This window comes from Staurois parvus, unplaced genomic scaffold (genome assembly GCF_062004578.1).
Source record: "Staurois parvus isolate SC_StPar_1 unplaced genomic scaffold, SC_StPar_1.0 ptg000153l, whole genome shotgun sequence".
NCBI classification, from domain to species: domain Eukaryota; kingdom Metazoa; phylum Chordata; class Amphibia; order Anura; family Ranidae; genus Staurois; species Staurois parvus.
Window position 1 is genome coordinate 22,735,567 of NW_028317949.1, and position 12,173 is coordinate 22,747,739.

Consider the following 12,173-nt stretch of genomic DNA (forward strand, 5'->3'; position numbering starts at 1 on the left):
TTGAGCGTCAAGACCCCAATAATGTGGGTGGAGATAAAAGGAGATTCTGTAGTGGTATGCGACAGCGCAGTGATATGTCCATGTAGCAGAGAACTACAAAAAAGAGAGGGGGGGGGAGCCAACAATAACCGACAATGCCAACATCACAATGGTAGTGGATTAAGTGGATAGAGACAGAAGAAAAGAGATAGATAAGAAAAAGGGGGAGAGGGAGAGGAGTAGATAAAAGTGGAGAATCCCAAGGAGGGTAGGGGGTCAGGGTAAGCTATAATAATATTTCAAGCCCATGCATAGATGGGACATCATGGGAGTAAGAGGGACTCATCAAAGTTGGATGGGAGGTAGTGTGCAACACAGGGGCTCCAGAGTCGTTCGAATTTATGAACTCTATCCAGGTAAACTGCCTCTATTTTAGCGTGGATCATGGCCTGGGTTACTCTGTTCTTGGTTTCCAGAATGCTAAGATGAGGGGACTTCCAGGACTTAGCAGTTGTCCGTTTAGCCTTGGTTGTAATCTGCAGGAGAAACTTGAATTGTCGAAAAGTGAGGTTGGGTTTTTTTTTTGCTGAGTGGCACTATTGTTGGGTCAGCTATCAGATGATTATCAAAATTCATAATTGTTCTGTAATTGATTGGATGTTTGGAATAAACAAAGGCTGGCTGATATAATGCAAAATGTTCCTTTGATAAGCCAATTCTTTGGAGCGATTCCATTCCTGACACTTGGGTGCAGAAAGTGCCAGAACAGCATAGCTGGAAAGTGTGCACATTAGTCTCTTTGCAATCACTAATTCTAGCTATAGCATCATTTATTAATTGCTGGGAATATATTGATTTTAATTAGCATTCCTTGACGGATTTATGGGAAGGTAATTAAAAGCTATAGCCTAAAATACTAAGATGATTAGCAGCATCAGGAAATAACCAGCAACTTCACCTACAGTATAAACTGGTTTGGTATTTTTTGGAGAAGAATAATGTTCTTCACCTGCCCTCCAATGTAATATAGCCATCATTTAACAAGAACACTTCTAATGGTAAAAATGTATTAATATTTATGCTCATTTGCGCATAAATTACTGACACAGGCGGCGCAAATTGCTGACCAAAAATGCAGATTTTCCAATTTTTTTCATACTGAGGAATACACGGCGCTTATTTACGTGCCTGTGTGCTAAGGCACATTGTAAATTGCCCACCACACGATCACTGTCCCACTATAATGTATGATATTGATCGCTGATCACCTCCTTTACTAGTATAAGACAAAATAAATCAGTAGGAATTCCAGTATATACTGTAGGTATACCATTGTTTGTAGATACTATAACCTTTGTACAAACCAATCAATATGCACTTATTGGGATTTTTTTTTACCAAAGACATGTAGCAGAATACATTTAACCTAAATTTATTTAGAATTTGTTATTTTTTATTTGATATGTTTTATAGCAGAAGGTTAAAAAATATTGGGGGTTTTTTTCAGTCTTTATTGGTTATATAATAAAAAAATTAAAAAACCTGGTGATCAAATATCTATATGACTTGTGAGCCAAACTACTAAATAAACACCCTAAAATAAAAATCTGGACAAAATATGTCCTAAATATTACTAGATCGCAAACACCCAACACATAACAACCACTGTGTACAAAAATTAATTCACCATAGTGTGTTGCGCTCCTATTAATTAATATCTCTTCAGTACTTATAATCCCTTTTATATACCCAAAATTAATAATCATGTATAAACAAATAATCTAATTTGCAAAAATATTTAAATCCGTGTTCATACCATGAGCCAAAAATTCATATATATTGTAAACTTAATATAAAAAATATACACTAATAGAAACCTCAATAATTCATAATAATAATACGTATCCGTGATTATAAAATAAATAATTAAACCAATTATACACCATTAATAGTAAAAAATAAAAAATATATAAATACTCATATATAATTATTTCATAAAGTGCAAAAATAGTGTCCCATTAATCATAAAAATAGTGATTCTGTGCTTAATTTAATCTTCAATCCGTGACTGTTAGTGAATCCGTGACTGTTTGTGAATCCTCCAATTAGTGCAGATGTAAGCTCACCTCCTTATCTGCCTATAATTAGGCTATATTCGCTTCTGGTGATCAAATACCACCAAAAGAAAGCTCTATTTGTGAAAAAAAGATATATTCTGATAAAATGATATCAATGTAATTTGCGTACAATGTTGACCGTGACCATGACCATGCAATTGCCAGTTCAATTAGCACAGTGCCCTATAGAAAAAGATGCCCTGGTCAAGAAGGGGTCAAATCTTCTGGAGCTTGGTTCACATATATGTGAATTGTCTTTCTTTTTCACAGACACTTATTTGCATGACATGGCAGATAGCTTGTGTTCCTATGGAGGTGTTTCACATACATGTGATGGAAACGCAATGCGTTTTGAGCATGTTTTTAAAAAGAGTCCTCTGCGAGTTTGGAACAATGCATTCCAATTTTGCATCCCATAGAGTACAGTGATATTCTGGGATGAGTGTTCAGATCTGAGCAATGCAGATGAGTTTTGGCATAGAAGATGATGAGAGGTGTTTTGAGAGCACTTGCTAAATCGCATCAATAACACATAGGCGTTCAAACAAACCACATGTAATTCACAGGAAGAATTGCAACACTAAAACTAAGCGGTTTCAGACCACATACAATATATGTGAACGAGGAATAAGTGGTTAAAGTAAAAAACTATTTTGACTTTAGAACCACTTTGTATATAAATCTGTCCAGCAACTGGACCTTCAAGATGAGACAAATCTAGCAATGGGTATGGAGCTGTAATAAAAAAGACAGTAAATGGTTGGAAAATAATGCTAGACAAAAACAATAATGATAAATAATATGTAAATAAATGTTATCTATGCATCACTATTTTTGTATAAATTTCAGTTTTCCAGCTTTGTTAATTGGCAAATTCCAACAGAATATCAATAAATAAAATCTATTGAAAATTTGTAAATAGGCAAAACCTTATGGATTCAAGGTTTTTTCCAGACTGCTCCACCATACCCTATCACCTTGAATATCTCTGCTATTCCTTTGTCTTATTAAAGCCGTACAAATCTTCTTTACCCATGATGCATTAAAAGCATAACATTAAACAAGTCACAATGCAACAACTTTAGAGAATTTAAGGAATTTTTATTCATTGTCGTATATGAATAGCAGATTCATATAGCATACATTTCATCATGCGAAGCTGTAAAGTTGTCACCGGTTTCTCAAGGATAGGACATGTGGCAGAAAGCTTCATTATAATAACAATAAAAGACTATTTACATTCATAACACAGCCAGACAGAGAGTGATGCAGTGAAATTAAAGGGATTCTTTAGCATAGAGAACAGGTGGCTAAAACAGTGATCATATTGGCTATGAATAGTAAATCCAATATGTAAAGGGACAGGGAAACATTAATAGTCTTGTGCTGCTGATCTCTTAGAATTGTTTCTTCATTATATTGCTGGGATACATTAGTGGAATGGAAGATGTGCCTGGCAATTAATCTTCCACTGACAGGTGGTTAAACAGTTAGTGTTGCTGTCATTATGCAAACTTTGAACGCTTTTTTTTTTTTATTATTGGAGAATCTAAATTAGATTTTGAGCTCCTAATTTAAAAAGGTCACTGTTTTCTATTTTTGTTAGGTACCTCTATTATCCAAGTGTCAGCAACAGATGCAGATGATCCTACCTACGGGAGTAGCGCAAGGGTGGTGTACAGTATTCTCCAAGGGCAGCCATATTTCTCTGTGGACTCCAAAACAGGTATTGATGCAATTTACTTTTATTGTTTGGTTTGGAAGAAGGTACAGTGTTTTTTGTTGATGAATACATTTTCAAACTTTTTTCTCTATAGAACATTAAATACCTATTCATACAAAGATCTGTCACCCATGGGACTTTACTGCAGCCAACACCACAACAATATATAAGAAATTATTTAATTTTATTGTACAAAATCCATAAAATCACTCCACAAAAGCATTTTCATACTCTGGTTTGAAAATGTACCCCTAATTTCTGGGCATATAATAAATCATACACCAATAACGTTCTCAAAATCTTTCTTAGCCACAAATCCCTGGGGGACAAATTTCTGTATGTTACTGTTAAGGGACATGACAGCCCTTGACTCATGGATGATTACCTATTTACATTTTGATCTGTGCCATAATAATACCTAAAAGCTGTATTTACAGTTTTTCTTTGACTGAAATTTGAGTACTGAATCCAAACCTCATTGAAGCCGATGAGAGCCAAAGGCTGAAAAAAAAGTGATGGAAATTTTCTAGGTTGATAGGCAAGTGGTTGTCAAATAAATGGCAAAGGTTGCTGAGCATTGCCATGGGTAACATGTACCAGAGCTAAAACAATGATTTTATTTGGCTGTGAGAATTTATTTTAGTAATGCTTAGCGGTATTCCCGAGTGTAGCTCGGGGTAAAGTTTCAGTACCAAAAGTGGTAACACCGAGCTACACTCGGGCTTACCATGCAGGGTTGCATAGGGAGTCCCTGCAGCTTACCTTGTTCTTCGCTCCAGCGATGCGTCCCCTGCAGCGTCCCCGGCCATCTCCTCCGGCCAATGCCGGCATCCGGCTTCCGTGTTCCGGTCCCTGTGACGTCGGGACATACGGGCGTCAAATTTGAAATTTTTAAAAAATGTAATTTTTTTAGAAAATGATTATTACATAGTAAAACATTGCTGTTTCAATGCATTTCACATACATTTTGTCCCTACTGCTTTGTCCTGTGCCCTGCCTACATTTTTACTGTTCTTTCTGCCTGGAAACTTAGAAAAGTCCATGGCGTCCAAAAAGTGTCCCTTTAGGTCAAAATTGGTTTTAGACTAGCTAGAGAACAGCGATAGTAAATCAGAACCACTTGCAGAATTGCGTGATAATGATTCGTGGGGAAATTCGTCATCAGACACTGAAAACGATTCTGCGACTTTTGCTCAGCGATGTGCGAACTTGGCGCTCTATTTCAAATGTCAGTGTTTTTGGTTTGATATTATTTAATTAAATTTATTATTATTTTTTATGATTATTTATTAAATTATAATTTATGATTTTGTATTTCAAGTTTTATCATATCCGGGATGTTTACTAGACTCTTGTTCGTACAGATTTCAGTGAGTTATTCCTAAAAATTACAGCCTACAATAAAAAACTACATATTTCCATGCAAAAAAATGGTACCGCTTTCAGCACAAAAAATCGGAAAGAATCATACCGCCAAGGAGGTTAAAGAGCTTGCCTGGGGGATGCCCAAACCGTGCCTGATTCATAGCATCTCTGTTTCTGTTCCTAGTGAGCTGCGATTGGCCCACAGCTGTCACATGATACATGGGGCCAATCACAGCACACTCTACCATGTGACCAGCTCCAGCCAATCACAGATCACTATCTAGAGTTGTCAAAAACCTAACTGACAGTTCATGAATGAGTTATGGTCATCACAGCAAGCTTTGCATTGCAGGAGAAATGATCTTTATTTCTCCTGCAAAACAAAGTGTAAAAAAAAAAAATTAAAAATCCCTGATCACCCCCCCCCCCCCCAACCACAGTAGTACAATGTAACTATGGTAACATTGTACTATTCCGTTAAAGGTTTTTTTTTTTTTAAATTTAAATAATTAAGTGTCCAAAAAATAAAAAATAAAAAATACCGTATTGAGAATTAAAAAAAAGTTAAATGGTTTTTTTTAAACTACTTGCCGACCGTTTACCCACATTTTGTGGATGAGCAGCGGCTCTGTGCAAAGTGACGTAATCTTACGTCGCATTCTGTTTCGGGGTGTGAACGCACCTGCGCCCACCACTGCCACCCCTCATCGGTCCAGGGAGAGAAGAACAAACACGGCATCGAGTAAAAGCACTACATTTTACATACACAGTTAGATTAGCACATATAACTCTTTGATCGCCCCTATTAACCCTTTGATCACCCTGTCACCCAGCCAGTGCCATTAATACGGTGTCAGTACAGTATATAGAATATTTCACTGATCACTGTATTAGTGCCACTAGCGACATCAGATAGCGTCAGGATCTGTAAGCACCCCTCCCAGCCAGGGTCAGCTAGCGTTAGATTGCCTGCAAACTATCGCACTCACGCTATAGGTCGCTGATCACCGCCATTACTAGTACAGTGTTTGTAGACCCATTTGCAGACACCACTAGATTTTTTTCCCTCTGCTGTTTTCACTGAAGATTTGTACCAATTGATTGTGGGCCAAAGCAATTTATATGCACAACAACACATTGCCGCCCACCCAATTCAGCTCTTGCCAGAAACTTTTGCATGGAAACCTATCACGGTTTCTGAATTTAAAACTTTTTTGGGGCCTAACCCTCAACATGGGCATTACAAAAAAGATTGAATTGCATTCATATTGGTCCACAGACCTGATACATCATATGCCTATGTTCTCTGCTGTTACATATATGCCCAACAAGGACCAGCAATGTATCTCCCCCTCCTGACGCCTTCCACTGTTTTCTTGGCCTCTCTCATCCCACAGGGGAATCTGAGAATGCAGCTGATAGTTCCGCTGGTTAACCATAGAGCTGATCAGAGACCAGAATAGCTCCAATCATCTCTATGGTCTAAAAGACTGGAAGCTACAAGCATTTCATCATTTCCGTTTCTCCGGACTTTAACAGCACCATTTTTAAATTTGAAAAGCATCTGATCACACTGATCTTGGTGTAATCAGATGTTTTAAGGACAGAGGAGAGATCTAGAGTCTAATAGACCTCAGATTTACCTGGAACTGCCTATTGCTATCACAGGGGATATTACATTCCCTGTGATAACAATAAAAGTGACAAACAAAAACAAAAATAAAAGGGACAGAGTAAAAAAATAATCACCCCTGCCCCTCCCCCTTTCCTGCACTTGTGCGCAAAGGCGAACACAAGAATTGGTCCCATGACGGTATGTAAACAGAGATTGTACCATGGATGTGAGGTATCAATGTGAATGTCAGATCAAGGGCAGTAATTCTAGCACTAGACCTCCTGTGTGAATATGAATTGGTGACCTGTAAAGGCTTTTAAAGCATCGCCTATCGGTATTAAAAATGTATGTACTTTGTCGCCATTGCACGGGCATGCACAATTTTAAAGCATGTCATGTTTGGTATCCATTTACTTAGTGTAACATCATCTTTTATATTTTATCAACTGATTGGGCAATTTATTGTGTTTTTCTGTATTAAAATTCTAAAAAGTGTATTTTCCCCCAAAAATTTGCGTTTGAAAAATCACTGCGTAAATACCATTTTATTCTCTAGGGCCTCTGCTTTAAAAAATATATAATGTTTGGGGTTCATAGTAATTTTCTAGAAAAAAAACAGTTTTTCATGTGAACAAAAAGTGTCAGAAAAGGCTTGGTCTTCAAGAGTGGGTGATATGTGGCATAAACTTCTAATGTTGGCCCTGAAATGCCAGGATAATAGAAGCAGCCCCTCCCCCACCAAATGACCCCTTTTTGGAAAGTAGACACTCCAAGGTATTTGCCAAGAGGCATGGTGAGTATTTTGCAGATTTAATTTGTTGCCACTTTTTTGTGGAAAACGAAGAAAGAAAACAAAAATGTCTTTTTCCTTTTCTATTTTCTTTTTCAAAAACCTGTGACAAAAATTATATCTGCAAAGTACTCATCATGCCTCTTATCAAATTCTTTGGAGTGTCTACTTTCCAAAAAGGGGTCATTTGGGGGGTGTTTGTACTATCCTGGCATTTTAAGGTCCAGAAACTGTGATAGGTAGTGAGAAAGTGATATGAGGAAATATGCTCTTTGAAATCCTGGAGGTTTTCATTGAATTTTGGGGGCCTGAATGTAGCTAGGCTGCCAAAAAGTCTCTCACATGTGTCTCTCCCATGCTCGGGAGAAGTAGCAGAATGTGTTTTGGGGTGTTATTCCACATATACCAATGGCATGCATGAGCAATATATCATTTAAGTAACAACTTTGTGTAAAACAAAATATTATTTTCAAAAAATTTGTGGCAAAAAATAAAAATGTTCCATATCCTTTGAGTGTCTACTTTCCAAAAAGGGGTCATATTTCTTTTTTTGGGGGGGGGGGATTGTACATCCCTAGCATTTTAACACCTCCAGAAATGTGCAGTCAGAAAGTAAAAGCTACGTAAATTCCAATATATATACCATATATATTGTAGACGCTATAACTTTCACACAAACCAATTAATATACATGTAATGGGATTTTTTTTTTTTACCAAAGACATGTAGCAGAATAAATTTTGGCCTACATTTATGACTAAATGAAGTAAAAGATATATTTATGTTTCAAAATGTTTGGTCTTTTTTTGTTTATATCTCAAAAAGTAAAAACTGCAGAGGTGATCAAATACCACCATAAGAAAGCTCTATTTGTGTGAAAAAAAGGACATAAATTTTGTTTGGGTACAGCATTGCATGACTGCGCAATTACCAGGTGAAATAGCGCTGTACCAAACAGCAAAAAATGGCCTGGTCATGAAGGGGAGGTAAATCTTCTGGAGGGCAAGTAGTTAAAGTGTCAGTAGATAACAGCTCTGGGCTGCTTCATTCTGTTTGTAAACAACGCAGCCAAGGGTTCCATTCATCTATACCAGACCCTTATTCTAGATAAAGAGTTGGTATGTTGTTAATGAGGGACCCCCACACATAAAACAAATGGCAATGTGTTCCCCCCCCCTAATTCATACCAGGGCCGTCAGGTCTGAAATGAAATTTTAAAAAGGACCCCACTCTAACAAAAACAACACAAGGCTTTTCAAATTTGTAGTAGACCATTTTTTGCATCCCCCCCCCCCCCCAAATGCATACTAAGACCTGTGGCTGCAATCTTTCTTGGTCTACCTGATCTTGGTTTGGTATAAAGAGATCCCCGAATTTTCCATTTCTTATTAAATGATTGAACAGTACTAACTGGTATATTCAAGGCTTTGGATATCTTTTTATCTCCTTTTCTATCTTTATAAAGCTCTATGCCCTTGTTACACAGGTCTTTTGACAGTTCTTTTCTGCTCCCCATGGTTCAGTATCTAGCCTGCTCAGTGCATCCATGTGAGAGTCAACAACTCATTCCCTATTTATACACAGACTCCTTGTGCATTACCACCATACAATTTATGAAATCCTCAAAGACAAATGGATACTCACAAATGTTTTAAAACAACAGGCGTTTATCATAGTCACTCCAATCTAGGGCGGTAAGCTCTCCAACCAGATGGTCCCAGAACAAGACTCACAGCCCTAGACTGGAGTGTCTATGCTATACACCTGTTGGTTTTAACCATTTGTGAACAACCATTTGGCATTGAGGATTGCATAAATTGTATGCTGGTAATATACGTGGAGTTTGCACCCTTTTGTATTTTTTGCAGTTGACTGGAGATTTCCTTATCTGTGGAGGGCTGCACCTGAGCTAGCATTACACACCATAAGAACTTGTGGAGCACCTTGGATTAGGTGCTGAAGTGTTTTCTTCATTTATTTATACACAGACATTTAGTTGCAATCAGGGGCAGACTGACCATTTGGAAACTTGGGCACTGCCCAAGGGCCCGGGGTCAGTAGGGGGCCCCATGAGATGCCCCTGGTACCTTTTTCATAGGCTTTTTTGAGTTTGGGCAAGGACACAGGGGCCCCATGATCCCCTATTGCCCGGGGGCCCCATGAGTTGTCAGTCTGCCCCTGGTTGCAATTTAAACAGCCACAGACTTGATTATAAGCTCAAATGAACAGGGTCCTCTGATTTATCCTATATTGAGTTGTATTGCAACTGTACTGTTTGCCCTCACGTTGTACAGTGCTGCACAAACATTTGGCGCTATATAAATCCTGTATAATTATAATAACAATAATGTGTGAAATTAACCTTTAATTACAAATTTAACCTGTGTGTTTATTACTCTGTGTGTCGGCAACAAGGACAAATATTCCAGGGTATGTAAACTTTTGATCATGGCCATTTGGGTGATTTCTGTTATCATTATGATTAGAGATGAGCGAATCGAAGTATCCGAAGTGGAATTCGAGTCGAATATCGGAAAAATTTCGATTCGTGCCGAATCCGAAAAACAGCCTAATTCGGACGCGCGAATCGAAATTTTTCCGAAAATGGCGGCTGACATGTGCGGCGACGGAGCGGGGATGTCGGGGAAGGCGCGCAGACAAGGCGCGCTGCCCCATAATGCATTCCTCAACGACATGTGATCGCATCAGCCAATCAGCAGCCAGCCAGCCAGCACTGTGTAATGGTCGAGGTATATATAGCGGCCATTTTGGAAATCTTCATTTGCCTGCAGTCATTGAACAGAGGCAGACTGCTCTGTACTAGGGACAGGGACAGAGTTAGGGCCACAGAAACGAGAATTGGGGACAGAGAGAAGTTACTTAGGGACAGAGAACCATTACTCAGGGACACAGACTTGTTAATGAGGGCCACAGAATCGTTATTTAGGGACAAAGAAACGCTAGTTAGGGCCACAGAATTCATACTCAGGGACAGACAGAATTTTCACTCAGTGCCAGAGAATTGTTACTTAGGGCCACAGAAACGTTATTAGGGCCACAGAATTTTTACTCAGGGACAGACAGAATTGTTACTGAGTGCCAGAGAATTGTTACTCAGGGACAGACAGAATTGTTACTGAGTGCCAGAGAATTCTTACTCAGGGCCACAGAATTCATTCTCAGGGACAGACAGAATTGTTACTCAGGGACAGACAGAATTGTTACTGAGTGCCAGAGAATTGTTACTCAGGGACAGACAGAATTGTTACTGAGTGCCAGAGAATTGTTACTCAGGGACAGACAGAATTGTTACTGAGTGCCAGAGAATTGTTACTCAGGGACAGACAGAATTGTTACTGAGTGCCAGAGAATTGTTACTCAGGGACAGACAGAATTGTTACTGAGTGCCAGAGAATTGTTACTCGCACAGACACAAAATTGTTACTTGCACAGACACAGAATTGTTACTCGCACAGACACAGAATTGTTACTCAGGGCCACAGAATTCATACTCAGGGACAGACAGAATTGTTACTGAGTGCCAGAGAATTGTTACTCAGGGACAGACAGAATTGTTACTGAGTGCCAGAGAATTGTTACTCAGGGATAGACAGAATTGTTACTGAGTGCCAGAGAATTGTTACTCGCACAGACACAAAATTGTTACTTGCACAGACACAGAATTGTTACTCGCACAGACACAGAATTGTTACTCAGGGCCACAGAATTCATACTCAGGGACAGACAGAATTGTTACTGAGTGCCAGAGAATTGTTACTCAGGGACAGACAGAATTGTTACTGAGTGCCAGAGAATTGTTACTCAGGGACAGACAGAATTGTTACTGAGTGCCAGAGAATTGTTACTCGCACAGACACAAAATTGTTACTTGCACAGACACAGAATTGTTACTCGCACAGACACAGAATTGTTACTGAGTGCCAGAGAATTGTTACTCAGGGACAGACAGAATTGTTACTGAGTGCCAGAGAATTGTTACTCAGGGACAGACAGAATTGTTACTGAGTGCCAGAGAATTGTTACTCAGGGACAGACAGAATTGTTACTGAGTGCCAGAGAATTGTTACTCGCACAGACACAAAATTGTTACTTGCACAGACACAGAATTGTTACTCGCACAGACACAGAATTGTTACTCAGGGCCACAGAATTCATACTCAGGGACAGACAGAATTGTTACTGAGTGCCAGAGAATTGTTACTCAGGGACAGACAGAATTGTTACTGAGTGCCAGAGAATTGTTACTCAGGGACAGACAGAATTGTTACTGAGTGCCAGAGAATTGTTACTCGCACAGACACAAAATTGTTACTTGCACAGACACAGAATTGTTACTCGCACAGACACAGAATTGTTACTCAGGGCCACAGAATTCATACTCAGGGACAGACAGAATTGTTACTGAGTGCCAGAGAATTGTTACTCAGGGACAGACAGAATTGTTACTGAGTGCCAGAGAATTGTTACTCAGGGACAGACAGAATTGTTACTGAGTGCCAGAGAATTGTTACTCGCACAGACACAAAATTGTTACTTGCACAGACACAGAATTGTTACTCGCAC

The 12,173-nt window shown here is 38.8% G+C and overlaps 1 protein-coding gene across 3 annotated transcripts in view; it reads left to right on the top strand.

The window, feature by feature from the left end:
• CDH20 (cadherin 20) overlaps window positions 1–12,173 on the top strand; it is a 472,975-nt gene that overhangs the window by 374,452 nt on the left and 86,350 nt on the right. For all 3 annotated transcript variants that reach the window (XM_089674847.1, XM_089674848.1, XM_089674849.1), the window contains one exon: window positions 3,703–3,822. In XM_089674847.1, the coding sequence (XP_089530973.1) occupies window positions 3,703–3,822 (120 nt within the window). The remainder of the gene's footprint in view (window positions 1–3,702; window positions 3,823–12,173) is intronic.